At 41.3% G+C, this 18,040-nt stretch overlaps 1 protein-coding gene across 1 annotated transcript in view; it reads left to right on the forward strand.

Moving 5' to 3' along the window:
- The window catches only part of KLHL13 (kelch like family member 13), a gene marked incomplete at both ends in the record, with an annotated part of 30,161 nt that extends 19,412 nt beyond the window's left edge, over positions 1 to 10,749 (forward strand). Inside the window, 3 exon segments of the mRNA XM_079541863.1 lie at positions 766 to 1,561; positions 7,997 to 8,110; positions 10,262 to 10,749. Coding sequence (XP_079397989.1) covers positions 766 to 1,561; positions 7,997 to 8,110; positions 10,262 to 10,749 — 1,398 coding nt within the window.
- Between the last annotated feature and the right edge of the window lie 7,291 nt (positions 10,750 to 18,040).

Here is an 18,040-nt window from a genome sequence, read left to right on the forward strand (position 1 = left end):
AAAGATGTGGATGACAAGAGAATATTATGCTCACTTGAGTATTGACTGCGGACAGGATATGATCCACACTAAAGGATTTCATGTGTTGATTATCTAAGAGTGCCAGCTCTGTGTTATTTTTGAGTATGCTGTGTCTGTAATTTGAAGGCAGTAGGTAAGACTCAATCTCATCTACCAGAGATGCAAAGATGCAGTTTTATTCATTCCTAAGGAATATATGTATGGGATTGAGCCCTGTAAATAAATTGTCCATAATTCACAGCATTGGAGGAGGTAACTGTGCCATTCTGCTTGGCTGCATCGTGGAATCAGAGTACTTTGTAGGTTGGAAGGGACCTCGAAAGATCATCAGGTCCCAGCCTTTCATGGGAAAAGGGATTATGACAATAGAAGTTTAATAAGGTTGAAAATGCCTAATGGCAAGCCCTGTTTTTACATAATTCTCTGTAACCTTAGGCTAATCAACTTTCCTTTAACTGTATTTTCCATGTTTCTTTCTTACAAAGACATTTGCACAGCATTTCAAAGGTGAAGAGCTGTATAATTGCGATGTATCATCATTGTGTGATGCATCTGACATTGGCTCTCCCCTTGCGGTCATGAATATATACATCAACTGAATATTTTTGCTCATGGGAAAATCGGCCTGAGCACTGTGAAATGATGAAAATACTGCAGATTCTGTAACATTCATTAAATTCAACATCATCATTCAGACACCGAATTAAGAACGAGTTTTAATTCCTCTTTCTGTTTACTCATTAGGTTTCCTTGGAAAACTGTGTTGAGGTTGGGCGAATTGCCAACACATACAATCTCACAGAAGTGGATAAATATGTTAATAATTTCATCCTAAAGAACTTCCCCGCATTATTAAGTACTGGTGAATTTGTGAAACTCCCCTTTGAACGTCTCGCCTTTGTGCTTTCAAGTAATAGCCTTAAGCACTGCACTGAACTTGAACTCTTCAAGGCGGCTTGTCGCTGGCTGCGGTTTGAAGAGCCTCGAATGGAATATGCTGCAAAGCTAATGAAGAACATCAGATTTCCTTTGATGACACCCCAGGATCTTATTAACTACGTTCAAACAGTGGACTTCATGAGAACTGACAACACCTGCGTAAACTTGCTTTTGGAAGCCAGCAACTACCAAATGATGCCATACATGCAACCGGTTATGCAGTCAGAGAGAACTGCCATTCGATCAGACAGCACTCACTTGGTAACGTTGGGGGGAGTGCTGAGGCAGCAGCTGGTTGTCAGCAAAGAACTACGCATGTATGACGAAAAAGCCCATGAATGGAAATCATTAGCTCCCATGGATGCACCGAGGTACCAGCATGGCATCGCTGTCATTGGAAACTTTCTCTATGTAGTTGGGGGCCAGAGCAATTACGACACAAAAGGAAAGACAGCAGTTGACACAGTCTTCAGATTCGATCCCCGCTATAACAAGTGGATGCAAGTCGCGTCTTTAAATGAGAAGCGCACCTTCTTCCACCTAAGTGCCCTGAAAGGACATTTGTATGCAGTTGGTGGTCGAAATGCAGCGGGTGAGCTAGGTAAGCACTTGAAGTATGACTCCTTGCCTTTCTTTTTAGGCCTTGAAGTACTCTGCTGCCCCGTGAATGGAGGGAGAGAGAACTGAATTTGTGAGCATGCAGCTTCTTTCTGGCAATCCTGGAAATGCGTAGATACAGTTGTCTGGATGCTGTTTTTAGTTGGCTGTTTTAGAAGGACTTCCATACAGACAGAAAGATACCTGTATCTCACACCCTGATGCAAAATATCCAGTCTCTTCAACTTTGTCATCAGTGTATCTACATGTAAAATAATATGTATGAAAAGTGTATGCACAGCTATATAATTTGAGCTGAGAAACCAAAGCAACTCTTCTCGCTCTAGGGGAAGATGCAGCTTTCCAACTGAAACTCACTGTTGCAGGAAGGCTGTGTTTTAAAAGGAGCACATTTCCTAGAGCAGTCATTCTGAAATGCTAGATAGGCTTTCTTTTAAGGCAGGCTAATGAGATTTGGATGTCCTGACATTCTGTGCTTTTTAAACCACTTAATGTTTATTTATTTTTTTTTTTGCCTCTAATCTTATGACTACACAGGTAATGTACCATTACAACAAAAGACTGTTTTGTTGCCTCCATCTCTCTCCTTGTCAAAAGATACTTAATACTACTCCTCTAAGTTTTTAAATTAAAAGTTACCATGTAACTCTTAATTAAGAAATCAGTAGTGGATGGCCCCTGTGAACCCACTGGATCTTCCAAAGCGATAATGTTAAAGTTTACACCCAAATCAGGGACTGTGCAGTCAATTGTAAATTCGTGTCTCTGCTTTAAAATTGGAAAGTTACAGTGATTATGCTTGGCATTTTATCATAGTAATATATCTAATATGGATGTAACATTTCCTTTTTCTGTTTGCCACTTAATCCCAATACTCAGCTGCCTTGTTTCTCTAGTAGCTGCTAAGCCCTGCTTTTTTATAAATTCGAGTAAATATTTATTTGAAACAATACAGACATGAATTTGTTATGTAGCAGCTCATAACTTTTTAAACTAGTGCATCTCTTCTATTCAGGTAAACGGTCCTCTATGAACTTTCTGCAGGCTTTTAGGAATCAGTGCATTGTGCTGGTACGACCCAACACAGGGCTGCGTGAGGTTTAGAATCCAATCTCCTCGAAATGAGATTTCAAAATGCTTCCTAAAAAAATTTCATTGGAAAATAGTTGGCAAAAAAATTCATTTTCTTGACCAATATTTCTATTTAAATCAGGAGTTTCTCATAGCTTTTCTTACATGTCGCTTTTTCTTACCATGTAAGAGTTGTATTTATCCTTGCCTTGAATGTCAGAAAACCTGACATCCATTGAACTGTTTTCTGCTGACATTAATTAATAGCAGCCAGCCGGATTACTTACCTTAAGTACTTCATAACCCTATTCTATGCAGTTGGCACAAATGTCACTGAAAATGTTGCTTGGCTGTTACTGAGCCATTGCAAGCAGTGCTTAAAGCAAGCTTTTAGTGCAGTGTTTTTCTTAGATCTGATCATGCAGTATCATTCTGCTGAGCTCAACTCTTCTGCAACTTTGAAACACAAAATCTATCACTTGTTTAAAACTATTCTGTAAAGATATCATTAAAATACTGCAGCGGTTTCCTCACAGAGCTGGAAAATGTCATTGGATCATTGTGGGAAGAGCACTCCATAAATGCTAAGCATTGTAGCTGTCTCATGCTTTGATTCAGGGCTTCAATTTCTTTTCTTGTTAATTGTGAGGCAAGTCACTTTTCATTTTCATGTTTCTTTCATAAACCTTGGCAGCTGAAAGATGAAATCCAGCTTAAACTTTCCATTCTCATCAGAGGAGAAAAACTTCAAGCTTTCATACAAGAGAAGGTCAGGTGTGTGTTGGACAGGTATTAAGGAACTTGGCCTTGGGTTCAAACTAATTTCAATCTGTTGTAAGAGGAAAAATTACAGAAACCTCAATTCAGCTTTCCAGAAGATCACCTCTTATGGAAAAGGGCCAAAGGATTCAAGTTAACAAAATGAATTTCTTTTTTTTTTTTTTTTTTTTTACCTCCTGACAAAGTCCTGGGATAAAGATTTTATTTTTATTTGAGGCTCTACAGCAAGTCTTCCCCAAACAGTTTTCAAATGATCAATCTTCTGAGGACTGTGTTGTAAATATCACTTCCTTCCTCAGCAGTGTGCACTTTAGCAGTAATAAATTGCTGCTGTTCAATGATCTATGGCACTTGGAGAAAAATTGGGTTCAGTGATAAGGATGAGTAAACTGCTGTGGATGTGGTGGGTGCAACAGAGTATGGTGAATGTTTTATGAAATGTGCTGAACTCAAAAATTGTAATTCAAACTTCCAAGTATGCACTGGTCCCAGGAGGACTGTGTGTAGTTCTGGTTTGTTCTTTTTAAGCGTCTAAGCAGGGCAGAAGACACTGAGAATGGAGCAGCTTGGAGAAACCAGGCATGCAAGAGGAAAGGAGACAGAGACTTCCCTTTTTGGGAAAGGAGACAGAGACTGTGTGGTCACAAAGATGCTCAGAAGCAGCGCTTGTATGGCACTTCTAGTTGTGTAGAACACAGGATTCTAGTTTCCTCTCAAAGAAAAAAGTGTGTTTTTGTTTCTGAAAGAACTCAGTTGTTCCTGATGCTGGCAGAAGCTGCTCCTTGCATAAGGAACTTAGCAGTCCGTGTTCTGATGTTTCAGGCTCTGCTGTTGCCTGCCTTCACTGGAGTTTGGCATTGTGTGAGATTCTCTTAAGGGCTTTGGAGGGTGTTGGACTGTTTGAACTGCAGATCCATCATGCTGCAATAAAGACAGAAGGCTACTCAAGTTTAGGGAAAGACAGCTATGCTTTGTCCTGACCCCTTGCCCTCTAAATGGGAAGTCATTTTCTGCGTAGCTCATGTAATGCTAACTCTGAGTTCAAGCAACATATTTTTGTAATAATGAAGAACACAGTATAGATGTACATATTATACATAGTTTTATGTATGTTGTTGAGTAAGAAGAAAAATCTGCCTTGTTAAGATGTTAGGCTGTTTGCTGCCTGTGTAGTCCTGTAAATATCAGACTGAAGTGAGAACCAAAGGATCATAGGATGGCCTGGGTTGAAAATGACTGCAATGATCATCTAGTTTCAACCCCCTGCTGTGTGCAGGGTTGCCAACCAGCAGACCAGGCTGCCCAGAGCCACATCCAGCCTGGGCTTGATCTCATGTGCAAGCTTATTTTGAAGCGATTTTCTCACCATGCTAGGAACCAAATTACTTAGAGCTCTTTCAGCTTAACAAAGTAGGCTTTGAGTTCTACAGCAGCAAGCTGTGTCAGGAAATATGGCAACATGAAAATTCCAGGTTTTTGAACACTGTTCACAGTTGCTGAAGTGTGCTGTTGTAATAAACCTCAAGGCTCTTTAGAGGCTACAGAAGTGGTTCATATCTATATATCCTCAAGTAGCATCGCATATGGCAAAATAAAGTGAGGGCAGACTGAGCATTCCATGGGGCTGCCAAAGTTTTGTGTCCTTTAAAATGAGACCTGTCCTCCCTGTGTTATTGGTAATGACCAGAGCAGCAGTTTCACCATTAAAACACAAAGCCTGATTTGAATCATTCACGCTCTTGGAAAATGAATCCATCTGTCTCATCCTATAAAAATATGTGCTTTGGTTCAGTAACATAGTTCTTTTGAGTGAGCCTTTCTGTGTACTGTGTTCAAGCCAGAGATAATACACAGAATTATTTCTTAAAACAATGGCACCTTTAAGTAATAGCTGGAGTTACTTTTTCAGTGCAGTGGGAGATTGCATTAAAGCAAAGATAGAACGATCTTACTGGGAAACAGGGCCACAACTATGCAGAAAACCCAAGCAGAACAGTAGGCTTTTCTCAGCTCAGAAGTAATCAGAGTGGTTTTAGAGCATGGTGGATGTGAGTTTTAAGTTTGGATGATTTGTCTGTTATTTTATCAAGCATGTCTTTATGTGTACAGCTAATATACAGGAGAGTTTTTGAAGCCTCATCGGAGGTGAGGGATCTTGAACTCAACAGCATCTTTGCTCAGAGAGCTGATGTCTTTACTGTGTGGCAATAGTGATTCCAGCAGAGTGATGTGTATCCATTTTTGCATCTTTAATTTTCTCTTTGTGTCTTAAAGCGGCCTTTTGACTAAAGATTCTCTCAAATAGAAGTGCTGTGCCAGTTGAGAGAAACAGCTGCCCTCTGCCTTGGTCCATTGCCATTTTTTGATTGCCAGTGGCTTCATGATTTTTATACATGCTCTGCTTTTCCTGCTTCTATACTGTATTAGAAATGTAAGTTTCTCACCTCAGCAAGAAATGTAAGCACCGTGGGGAGGAAGATGCCTTTGTTTCTGTGAAAGCAAGTGATGGTTTTGGTGCACCATGGCAGCTAGCAGGAGGTCGGAAGGGTCTGCTGTCAGGTTGGAACTGGGACACCTATAATTACTTGCATGTCTGATCTTTTTCTGTTCTTGAAATTTCTGCATATCTTTGCTTTTCTGGTTTCTAAGTAGAACAGAGTATAAAGGAGCTTTCCTCTTCAGGAAAGGCTATTGAGATGGATGAATACATTCACACAGGAAGGAGGTTGGAAACTTTTGAGAGTTGGGCTGGTACTGCACATGGTACCAGAATCCCACTGCTAAACCCAACTTGGATTGAGATATTGAATTTACACTCAGTTTATGGAGTTGTTTTTTTTGTTTGTGCTTCCAACTGGGTAAGGTTCTGTCTTCTGCCCTGCTGACATCATGGCAGTGTAAATCCCAGATGGATGTAACAGGAGATTAAATGGGGATAAAAACAAGCTTTGTAAGTAGAGATTTTGGACTTCAAGTAAAAATATAGCATGACTTTAAGCTCTTATTTGCAGAGGAATGCTTGAGTGCTTTTTTTTCCCCCTTCACTCATGCATTTTTTTTTTTTTTAACTATCTGTGTGTAAACGATGTGAAAGACTTATTTCCAATGGCTGAAATGGGGCTGTTGTGTAAGAAGAGAGCTGTGGGGAGTGAGGAGTGCTCAGTGAGGGAGAGAGCCCTTAGAGGGAGCTTGGAAACTTGACCACCACCTGGGCTGGTCTTACAAGCCACGGATCTGACATGTCAACAGTAGTGTATGGAGACACTTCAGTTACTTTACATCAGTTTTGGGTTTTCAGTTTATCTTGCAGATTTAAATTTCAGCTCCTGTGGGAGGGAAAGCTGAAAAAAAACACAAACAATTTAACAGTTCTCTTGTGCAATGTCATTCTCTTTTAATCTTGCATGGTGCTGAAGCAGTTCTCAGATGGTATTCCTGACACTTGAATTGGAAGCTTCTGGTTGGAATGTGTGTCTCCTTGGGATGCTAACTGTATGGAGTTGCAAAATACCCTGTTCTGTGGCTATAAGGAGGTTATACATTTTAAAGGGATTAAAAGAAGTCCACTGTAATGCATGCTTCACTAAATTTTCCTTGACCAGGGTTCTTTTGGAGATAGTCTGTGGCTGTGGTTTAATTTATCTCTTCCAAAATGCTCCAAAGGGTTTCTTAAAGACAGATCAGCAGTTTAGGGCGAGGTGTCTTGCAGTCACTGTGTCAGTGTTACTGGCCTGATTGATGTGCTTCACTGATATTGGTGTGCAGCCTTACAGTGATGCTGTAATGAGATTCTGCCTTTATAATGTCAAGAATATCAGCTTCTGTGTTCTTTGATGGGAAATCCCACACTGTCAGTCACCACTGCTGATTCTATATAGGTGCCTGAAATTTTCTACACTTGATTGAACGAAAGCTTGTTCTGAAGCAAGTAAAATGCCACAGATTGCATTATGTATGTGTGGTCCACAAACATCTCTCAAGTGTCATTTAATAAGCATTAGAATCTGATTCGTCATTTTAATTATTTAAAAGGAGATTGAATAATTCTAAGATAGCACGACTATTGGTAATTGCTTTGTACTTGGAAGGTCACTGTATTGCAGGTTTTTCAGGTCTTTTACCCTTCTGGTCATATGGTGCTGTTCAAGCTGCCAATCTCTACAGCTTGCTCGGGTTCTCTGTCAATCTCCAGCAGACAATGGAGGAAACTCTCCAAGAGACAAGAGCAGAGCAGCTGGATGCACACAGCGTGGGCACTGGGTCCCACAACTCTGCTTCTGACAGAGTTCTTTAGCTGGGGAAGGTTATGTATCAAAAAGGAATGGGAAAGGGATTAATGGAAGGCAAGAATGCAAGATTCTCTTTTTTTGTTCCTTTGGGACGATGCTTGAGGCTTTTCTATATTGTCTCTACACATAGTATTTACTAATTCCCTTAACTCTCAGCTATACAATGTTTCCTATTAATACTTCTTGCATTTATGAATATATTAATGCCACTGCTGCTGTATTGAAAGCCAAATTACCGTGTTAGATTCAACATTTATATTCTCATTTGTTTTAAACAGCCACTGTGGAATGCTACAATCCCAGAATGAACGAATGGAGCTACGTTGCAAAAATGAACGAACCCCACTATGGTCATGCTGGAACTGTATATGGAGGTTTAATGTACATTTCAGGTAATTGCATGGAATTGTGTTACTTCTATGAAATAATTACTTATCTGACTTCTCCTAGTTCATGGGAAATGATGAGATAGTCTCCTTTTGCAGTATGTTTGCCACGATACCAACTGGTGACACACATCTGTATGAAGCCAAATAAATGGCTTATATACTGTGGAGTCCCAGAAAGTGATTTCCAATAATGTTATGCATTTAGATAATAACAGCTTCAAATCGCAAAGCAATTATTCACTTAAGCCATCAGAACATCTCTTTTGTGTCACTAATGTGGCAATAACCATTAAACAAATGACCATTAAACACATCCTTATTGGTATATTTTGGAAAGCATTGGAAATTCTGGTGTTTTGAAGGCAGACATTTGCTGTTATTGAGCTGACTCAAAGGGATAAGCACTGATATTAAACACAATTTACAAATGATGTGTATGCTTTCAGTAGTCTTTCAGTGTAATATACCTAGTCTTGTATCACCCAGGTTATGGCTTCATTTCATTTCTTCCCTGAACTGAAGAAGTAGGTTTTCTGAAAGTCTGGTATGTGCTCACTTCCTAAAGGAGGTTTGGTCTCAGTCTTGGTGATCAAGTTGGAATAAAGCTAGTAGTGATGTTTTTCACTACTAATGGGAAAAACTAGACCCCGAATCTATGTTTTTGCTCGCTGATCTAAATATTTCCCTGTAGATTAGTGTCTGGCGTCATCCACAGGTCCATCCTGTGATCACAGAAGGTGAAAGAAGGATGTAGTCCTCTGTATGTTCTCTTGCTGTTTCGTGGGGTATCCTCTACTTTCTAACCTGGAATTCTGGGCAGGAAATGGGAAAGATTATCCACCTGCAGGCAGTTTGGGGAGATCCACTGAGGCCAGTTGATTCTCTGGATAACTTGCATGGAAGGGGCTTTGTGCCCCTTTAGTAGGAAAGGAGGAATTTATTTCAAAATTTACCACATGGTACAGGTTCACACTTGTGTTTCTGTGCTCAAATCTTAGTTAGCCTGTAGTCATTGTGCTGCTATCTGTGCTTTTTTCTTGTTCTGCTCGCCTTAGTGCAGGCAGAATGTGTGTGTACTCCTTAATGTGACTGTTCACATCAATACTGTGTCCCACATTTTTCTTTTACCCTCAGTTATCCCCATGAGTCGGGACGCTTTAGGGGTGAAAACATGAAGATTTGATTTGTCAGTTCTTCATCACTACGTTAAGGCTTCTGCTCTCTGACAGGCCACCAAGCCCTGTCAACTACAATGGCTATCAAGAAGTGTCAGGGCTTTACAGTCCCTCTGTTTTTCCTGTGGTTACTTTTTAATCTCCAAGTACTTTCTTACACGATGCTTGTGGACACAGTGCAATCTGTCAGTTAATCCAAGGGTCATAATTCAATGCTGAATGGTTAGCACTGCAGGAGGTTGTTCAGTGGCAGCATTCTCCGTGTATTTTTCAGCACCTCAGATAGTTTTATCACAATCTGAAATGAACCATAGCCAATAAGCCTACAGACTTTGATTGTGTGATCAATAGGCAGGTCAGGGTGCGGGATGATGGGGGTACTTAATCCACTGAGGGGAAATCATCCCACTGCTTCCTTTGGAACCTCTCCAGCAGCCTTTGCAGGGAATCACTAGGAATGTATAAACATACAGAACTATAGGCACTCATTGCTATCAGGATATGTGAAATATCTTCTCAGTTTAAATTACTGAAAGGTTTCTGTCAGGATGCAACAGGTAAGGACCATTTAAAATGTAACACCACTGAGTCAGAACTTGGCAGAGAAATGGTCTTCTGTATTCATGGTATGAAACAATACTTGCGAGCTGAACAAATAGTTAAAAAACCAAAAGTTTTGCCAGAATGAAGAATGAGTAACAAGTTTCTGTTCTTTTAATCTGCCATAGTCTTCTTATTTAATGAAGTACTGCATAGAGTATGGCTCCCATATCCAGATTTAAAGGAACAAAGTCCATTAAAATGTGATCTGAAATGGAATGCGTATGTGATACTAATCTAAGCCAATGGGGAGTTATGTAAGTAAGTATGTAATGAGTTACGTTATGTAAGATGGAATGAATTCACTAAAATATATGATTTTGCTGTTTAATTATTACTTGTTAGAGTAAGCACTATTCTAACATGTTTTATTTTTTAGGGGGAATTACCCACGATACTTTCCAGAAGGAACTTATGTGCTTTGACCCTGACACAGACAAATGGACTCAGAAAGCTCCGATGACGACAGTCAGAGGTCTGCATTGCATGTGTACTGTAGGAGACAAGCTCTATGTTATTGGTGGAAATCACTTTAGAGGAACAAGTGATTATGATGATGTTCTAAGCTGTGAATATTACTCAACAACACTAGACCAGTGGACTCCAATTGCTGCCATGTTACGTGGGCAAAGTGATGTTGGGGTCGCTGTCTTTGAAAATAAAATCTATGTAGTTGGAGGATATTCTTGGAATAACCGCTGTATGGTGGAAATAGTTCAGAAATACGATCCAGAAAAAGATGAGTGGCATAAAGTATTTGACCTTCCCGAATCGCTTGGTGGCATTCGAGCCTGCACTCTTACTGTTTTCCCACCGGAGGACAATACAGGGTCGCCGTCCAGAGAATCTCCTCTTTCAGCACCTTAGAAACGTCCCTTGACTTACGATGTTGTAGTAACACCTTTGCACTGCATCATGGAGTCTATTACTTCCCTTCAGTAGTTTCTGTTAGGCTTAGCCTACAGCGTTTGGTACAATTACTGGGAAAAAAAACAGATTTTGACATTACTTGTGCTGTTTGTTTGGCCTAGAATGTTTGTGAAGTGGTTAACAAAGAAAACCCTGTACTCACTTGAGCCAAGCGTTGAACAGATGAGAAGATACTGTCTGTAAAATGTATGAATTAGGTACGTTATTAATGTTGTGTACTGGGTGTGAGGTGCCTCGTAACTTCATTTGGAAGCCCAATGAATCAAATTAGAACTTTGTATTGAATGCATTCTTTCACTGAATTTCATAATTGAAATCCTTTTTCCGTTCATTTTCAACTGCAGATTACAAAGGGAGGTAGACTACATCAGTATAAACTGTCCCAAGGTGGCCAAGGGTCCTGAGCTACCTCCCTCCTTTCCGAGTATTTGTGACATATCTGTTGACCCACCTGATCTTGTGGGTTCTTTCAGAGCATATGAAGTTCCTTAGGCAGAGGGAAGAGATAAATAATTTTAATAATCAGTACTACACAGGAAGTGGACCTTGTAGAGGTCAGGAGTTTTTTTATAACATATGGAGTGTTTTTTCATGAGTCGGTTAAGTGATGCTTCAAGCAACAGACTTAAAATATTTGGGTATTTTTGAGTCTTTTCAGGAATTGGCTTCTGCTTGCGTGGGAGCACGCTATAACAAATGGGAATTCGGTGCAGCTGTATATTCTGTTGTACATTTGTGCTGAATATAGGTGGACAAGGGCTAGAAACGTTCACTTAAGCCACTGAATTTGACCAAATTGTTCCATCAGTTGAAATTTAACCTACCTTTTCTCCTTTGCTGTTGAGCCAACTTGCGTAACGTGTCCTCTGTATAGTCTCTGTTAATAGGGTTATTCAGCACAAGGCGCAGCTTCGGCAGGAGAGCTGCTTTTGCTCAGTGAACTTGGACTACCACGTTTTACCTTCTTTGGTTCAATAAAACTTTTAACTGCAGTTATTCAGTCTAAGCTACCTCATGAATGTATTTGGTTTTCTTCCTCTGCCTCACTGTCTCCAGGATACGCATTACGTATATCTGTGTGGGTAGATTAATTTGCTAGGAAACCAATGCAGAAGCGATCATGACTGGGTATTTTTGACCTACTTTTAAGAACCTATTTTGGCCTGACGTGTCCGTTTTATTGTTAAGGACTGGGGGGAAAGAAACCCCACAAAAACTGTCCTAACTCCTTCCTTGGACAACTACTGCTTGTGTGCAGCTGTGCAAATTGTACAGAGGTCTTTTATCTGCTCCAGAATACAGTGCACTGCTGACAAATGGTAGCTGAGTGCTTCTCTAAGGCTAACAACACCACGATTTTCCTGAACTTCCCATCATGTTACAAGTGTTTTTCCTAACGAACACGATCATAGGGGCATCACCTGGGGAAAATTGTTTTAATCGGCTTATTTTATTGTGCTGCGTATTACTGATAACCATGTAAAGCTTAATAGACTTGTTGGGAGTATGCTGTTTGTATTTTGTCCTTTGCTTGATGAACCAAGCAGCAGTATTACGGTGTCAGTTTTGGAAACATTGATATTTATTCTTAATGCAGTTGACCAGTTATGATCACTACCAAAATGTATGTGTAAGCTTTAGGTTTTAATAATTGTTTTGGTTAAAATCAAAAGCAATTCTTCCTCTTAATAAAAAAAAAAAAAAAAAAGAAAAATAAACTTGATTCTGTGTAGCTGTGCAAGATTATTGCAGGTGGAAATGTGATGCTGGTGGAACTGGGGTGCAGCCAGGCAATGCTTGTTGCCTTAAGGATGCTCTTGTTGTGCTGTGCAAAGCACAGATAGCAAAATGTTGCTCTGTCATTCAAGTGTTATGTGCTGCTCATTCTTTTCCTCACTCTGTTACAGGATTTTAGAGGCTGCAGTTGAAAACCTTGAAATCCTTGTTCCATTTGTGTTTTATTAAACTGAAAAGCAGTTGCAGTGGTTGAAACTCCTTTTGGATAGCACGTGTGTATCCTCTTGAATGCATGCTGGAAGTGAGGAGATGCACTCCTTACAAGTGGGCTGCTTTGCTGCTGCTCTCCATTCTGACAATGCTTAAGGTGGAGTCTGACCATTATGAAGCATTTAGAAGTCAAGGCAGTGGTTTTGTCTGAACCTTGAGAATAAGCCAGGAGCTGGTACACTGCCACAGGGCAGAGATTAATTTTAGGGGTGTGTTATCCTTATTAAAGTGGAAGAATTCTTTGTCATCAGCATTGGACAGAGCATGGTGGATTAAACATGGCATTCAATAAGACTAATCTGAGTTTTTTTCTTACATCTTTCTTAAATGTGTTCAGAATTGCATTAATGTCTACTCACTTGGTTTGAGAAGCAGACACCAAAGGTTCACCAAAGGCTGCTGTTTTCTTCTGTAATGCAGTACAAAATGATTTTGCTTATGATGCTTTCCTTGGCCATACTGTAACAAAACTTTTTTGAGTCTGTAGCTGCAGATGCAGGGTGTATGGCGGCATCTCCTAAGGCTGTTTGGATGAACCAACCTCAGTATCTCGTGCCAGCAATGTTCAGATAACATGCAGCTGCTTCCTTCTCGTTGATCTCAAGATCTACACTTTCATTTTGCTCTTACAGTACCTGAATTAGAGAAGTATCTGGATAAAAGCAGTAAGTAGGGATTGGAATATATCCTACCAGCTGCCTGCAGTTTTGGAAGCCTAGTTAAAATTGGAGTGCAGGAGGCAAATCTCTTAAGGCTAATGGCTAATCTCAGACTTACCATGGAACATAAAGAGCACCAGAACTCGAGGGCCAGACTGGATGGGACCCTGGGCAGCCTGGGCATCTACTAGGGGGCAACTTGGCCACTGTGGGGTGGGCTTTGAGGTCCCTTCCATCAAAGTCATTTTATGAAATGCTCTCATTTGTGCCTCTGAGAGAGGCTGCTCCTGGCGATACGCTGTGCTTGGCTGTGTGTGATAGCTCAAGTGCTCACATGTAACACGTGCCACCCTCCTCTGCTGTCATCGCGTGAGTGAAGCTCTGTTCCCGTGAGTCACAGGGTTTTTTTTGTAGTCACTTCTGAGTAACGTTTTAAAATTATATGGAATATTACAGGATGTAAGCTGGGGATTTTTTGGTAAGCAGTGTTTAAAGCTGAAAGCCAATCTGGATATCAAACTGCTAACATTATTGCATCTGGCAAAGACTGCGTGAAAGGTCAGACCTTGGCTCTTCATTCAGCGTTTCTGGCCGTGCTGCATTTTGATTTTGCTGTGGAGAGTTTTGGGGGAGGTTGTTGGTGAATATTTCATCCTGCAGCAAGAAAAAGCAAAGAAAAGGAAGCACCAGCTACCAGCTGGATTATATGTGGTCTACTCCAAAAGTAATGCCTCCTATTTTATTGTGTTGGCCCACAACATCAGAGGTGGATGTTGGTGGTGCGGCAAGGGAGGCTGAACCTTCCCACCAATATTCCATTCTGTTTTATTGCTGCTATGTGCTGGAAGGCAGCAGAGGGGACGGCTGACAGAATGTCATTTGACATGAAAGTGACAGTGAAGTAAAAAGGTCTCGGCCCTGCAGAACTGGAGTTGGTGGAGGAAATGTAGGAAGCCCCAGTGGCATCTATGCCTCTGCCTTGTGTGAGCAGACATAAGTAGGGCTCTGTTCTGGAAATCCCTTCAGCTCCCAGGGAGGAAGGTAGGTTTCATTTATTTTAATCCTTGTTTGTTCATGGGTATCATTTGGATCTTGGCTCTCTGAAATGTAGGCTGGAGTTCAGTTGCAGTGATTCCACGTGAGAGGATTTCTGGTCAAAGCCATACTATTTTTTGAACGGTTTGCACGGTTCAGCCACTGATTTCGGAGCAGGTCAGGTTTTCTCTTCAGTTTCTGCTCAGCTGCTGAATATTTTACATGCTTTTTGTCTTAGTCCAAGCAGACGGGCACACAGAGGCCAAGCAGTTGAGAATATAACTGTGACTTCCTTGTGTCACCAAGCATATGTCCTCTGTAGTGATGCTGATGAAGACAAAAAGACGCAGCCCTGTTTGCTCCCCTCCTCCTCACTTCCTCTCCAAAGAAAACTCATCCTGTTTGTAAACATGTTTGTTGGGTTAGGCATTAGATCTGGGAGTTTTGCAGAGATCTCTTCTCTCCCTCGCTCCTCATTTTTGCTGTCTATTCCTAATCAAGATGAGTTTTTTAGTTTTCTTTTAACACCATATGGCATGAAAAACCATGCATCTTGCAGCTTAGGATTACTCCAGAAAATGCACTTTTTAAGGAATCACATTTCACTTTCCTGTCCATGTTTGTGTATATATGGATGTTCTGGAATCTAGCTAACTTGATAGAGATGATGTGTGCCATATGGTCGCTGGGAAAACTTCAGTTTCAGTATCACTGGCTGAAGCAACATGAAATAGTTACCATTTTGAGCAGCGTAAAACGAGTCTGTCAGCTGGTAAACAAGTTAAAAATTACAGAATTTGCCTTTTATAGGGACTCATGGTTTTGAGTTTTCCACTGCATGCTCCACACAACACTGGCTTTGCACTAAAGTTTAAACCCTGTGTTCCTCTTGCTCCTGTCCCCTGGGAATGGGTTGAGCAGAGCCCATGAGCTGAGCGGTTGTCCCAGTAGGAGCCATGGTTATGGGGGTGGTAGGGATGGGTTCGTACTTGGACTAGGTGATCTCATGAGGCTGTAACACATCCTGGTTTCCTTAACTCTCCCATTTGCTAAAGGAAGACCTTTCCTTTTCCTGTACCTTTTCTAAGCCACTTGGAAAGTCTGTGGTTCCATTATGCATTCTGTGGGAGCCAAAACTTAGCACACTTTTGTGTGTGTGTTACCAGCTGAAGTTTTAGAACTTTGGCTTTGCTTGATTGTTCTCAACCTTTCACTTCTTGTGCTCTGTCTGAAGGAAGAGGGTGGGATGGATTCAGCCCTTTTGAGTCCCAACGGCAGAGACTGGGCAGCGTGCTCCCAAGTGGAGGATACTGGGTAGTAATGGCATGGAGCATCTTTCAGAGATGGAGAGCAGTGTTTTGGAAGGGGACAGGCAAAAGGCTGCGCAGTGATTTTTTTGTGTCTGGATGTGCTAATTGTTTGTTTTTGTCGTCATGGAAAATAAAAGTGAGCAGCGTGTGAGGACCGCAGCAAGGGGAGAGCCTGTGTTTGTGGGTTTTCTGACACTTGAGAGGCTCATTTGGGTTACAGCCACATCAGCATGGGTTGTAAAACTCTACACTGTGCTGGGCAAATATATGGCAGTGTGAGCACTGCTCCTCTTTGTGAGTGCTAAAGCAGTTCCTGCGGGCCATCTCCCATCACTGATTTCCATCATGTGGATGCTACAGAGGGACTGTGGTTTACAGTGGCAACTTCTTTGTACAAAATGTGCATCCACATGAGCAGTTTCCCAAGCAATCCCATACAGCATAACGATGGATATATTATTTAGGCACACAAGGAAGCTCTGTAGTCTGTCCAAATGATGTTTGACATGGAAGTGTAGATGAAGCAAAGGTACGAAATTAATTTTGCCTTTTGTATTTCTTCTCTAATTTTTTTAATCCTCAAAGCATCGCTGTGCATTTCAAGAAGCACCAACACATTGCTGAGTGCTCTTTGTTAGGGCAGTAAAAGCAAACCCTGTGTCTGTGATTGGTTTTGTCCTTCTGACATTGTTTTATATGGTTATTGCTCTTTTCTCTCCTGTCCTGTGTTCTGGACACCCAGTTCTTATTGCTAGTATAAATGGGGGAACAAACCTTGAGAGACAGAGATGGAAAGGTAGGCACTGATTGATCAAACCCAACCATGTCCAACAGTGGGGTCCTCTGACCAGCACGCTTCCCACGAAGCTCTTGGTATAACCTAAAGAATTTCCAGACACTTGCTTCCAAACTTCTCTAAAGCATACTCTCTTGCAAATGAAGACAAAATGTTTGACAGGGCTGCGCAGGGCTTGTGCTGCTTCCCCAAACTGGAGTGTCTCTGCAAGGTTGGTGTGAAAGGAACAAACTCTTTGGGGAAACTCAACCAGCAGCTCTCTATGGTTCAGAGGCAAGATCTGCTATTGGAGAAACGTTAGGAAGATGCAAAGGAAGAGCCTGAAATGAGCTTGGTGTAGAAGTGGAGCACTTCGTGTTGTTCCCAGCTGCTGTGTAACCCTGCCAGGTCCACGTGGCTGGAAGACCTCCAAAAGCTGCCATGCAGATAATGAAGGATGCAGCTGCAGGTATGACCCAAGGCTTGAGCACAAGGAGGGGCACAGTATTAACCTGTACCTGCACGAAATTGTTGATGCACCATGTCATGGTGTGGGTATTTCAGCTGTTATATTCTAAACAGGAAATCACAGCAGTGTTCGAGTTAGAAGGGATCCTTCAAGGCCAGCTAGTCCAACTCCCCTGCATTGAACGGGGTTACCTACAGCTCTGTCAGGTGCTCAGAGCCAAAATAATGGAACACTGACTCTTTTTACTGCTTAGCATAAAGTCATCATTTGATTTCTTTGATGTCTTTTCCGTGTATTAGTCTGCACTGTTCCACTAGATAAGGCCAACCACGATTTGCTAATGAGAATAACTACCTTCACAAAGACAAACCAAGAGTATTTTTAGCAAAAAGATAGACTAACCAGACCACCAAGAGATGTGGCTGCATTAAACATCCCTATATAACATACAGACGTAATGCACAGCATTAGGCATTGTAAATCCAGTTCTCTTTCCAAGGAGGATAAGTATTACTTTGAAATTATATTTAATTGTCCACTCCAGACTTTTTATGTCATTTAGTTTGTCTGGCCATGCTATTAGTGCCTTACGTCAGGGACAGAAAGCCTGCTGTGACCTTACAATGCACAAACCTCCAAGCAGAGCCTCTCCATCCTCCTCTCAGGACAATCTATTGTGCAGGAACAAAGGCTCAGCATAAAGGAAAATTAACTTGGAGGTTAAAAAAGGCTCTTACAGTGTGCAAAGAACCCCTCAGGCTGGTGGTCTCGTGTGCCTGGATGGTCTGGTGGTGATGGGCCCTTGAGCTCTGCGTCTGACCTACTTTGGAGAAGGTCCTGAAGTTGCCATTATGGAGACAGACCTGCTTAGAGGCTGGGAGGTCTCTGAAAAAAAAGAGGCCTTTAAAAACCCTTCCTTTAAAATAATTAAACCCAGGGGTTTAGCAGTAACTAAAAATGGGTTAATTTATGA

Source organism: Tetrao urogallus (assembly GCF_951394365.1).
Source record: "Tetrao urogallus genome assembly, chromosome: 13".
NCBI classification, from domain to species: domain Eukaryota; kingdom Metazoa; phylum Chordata; class Aves; order Galliformes; family Phasianidae; genus Tetrao; species Tetrao urogallus.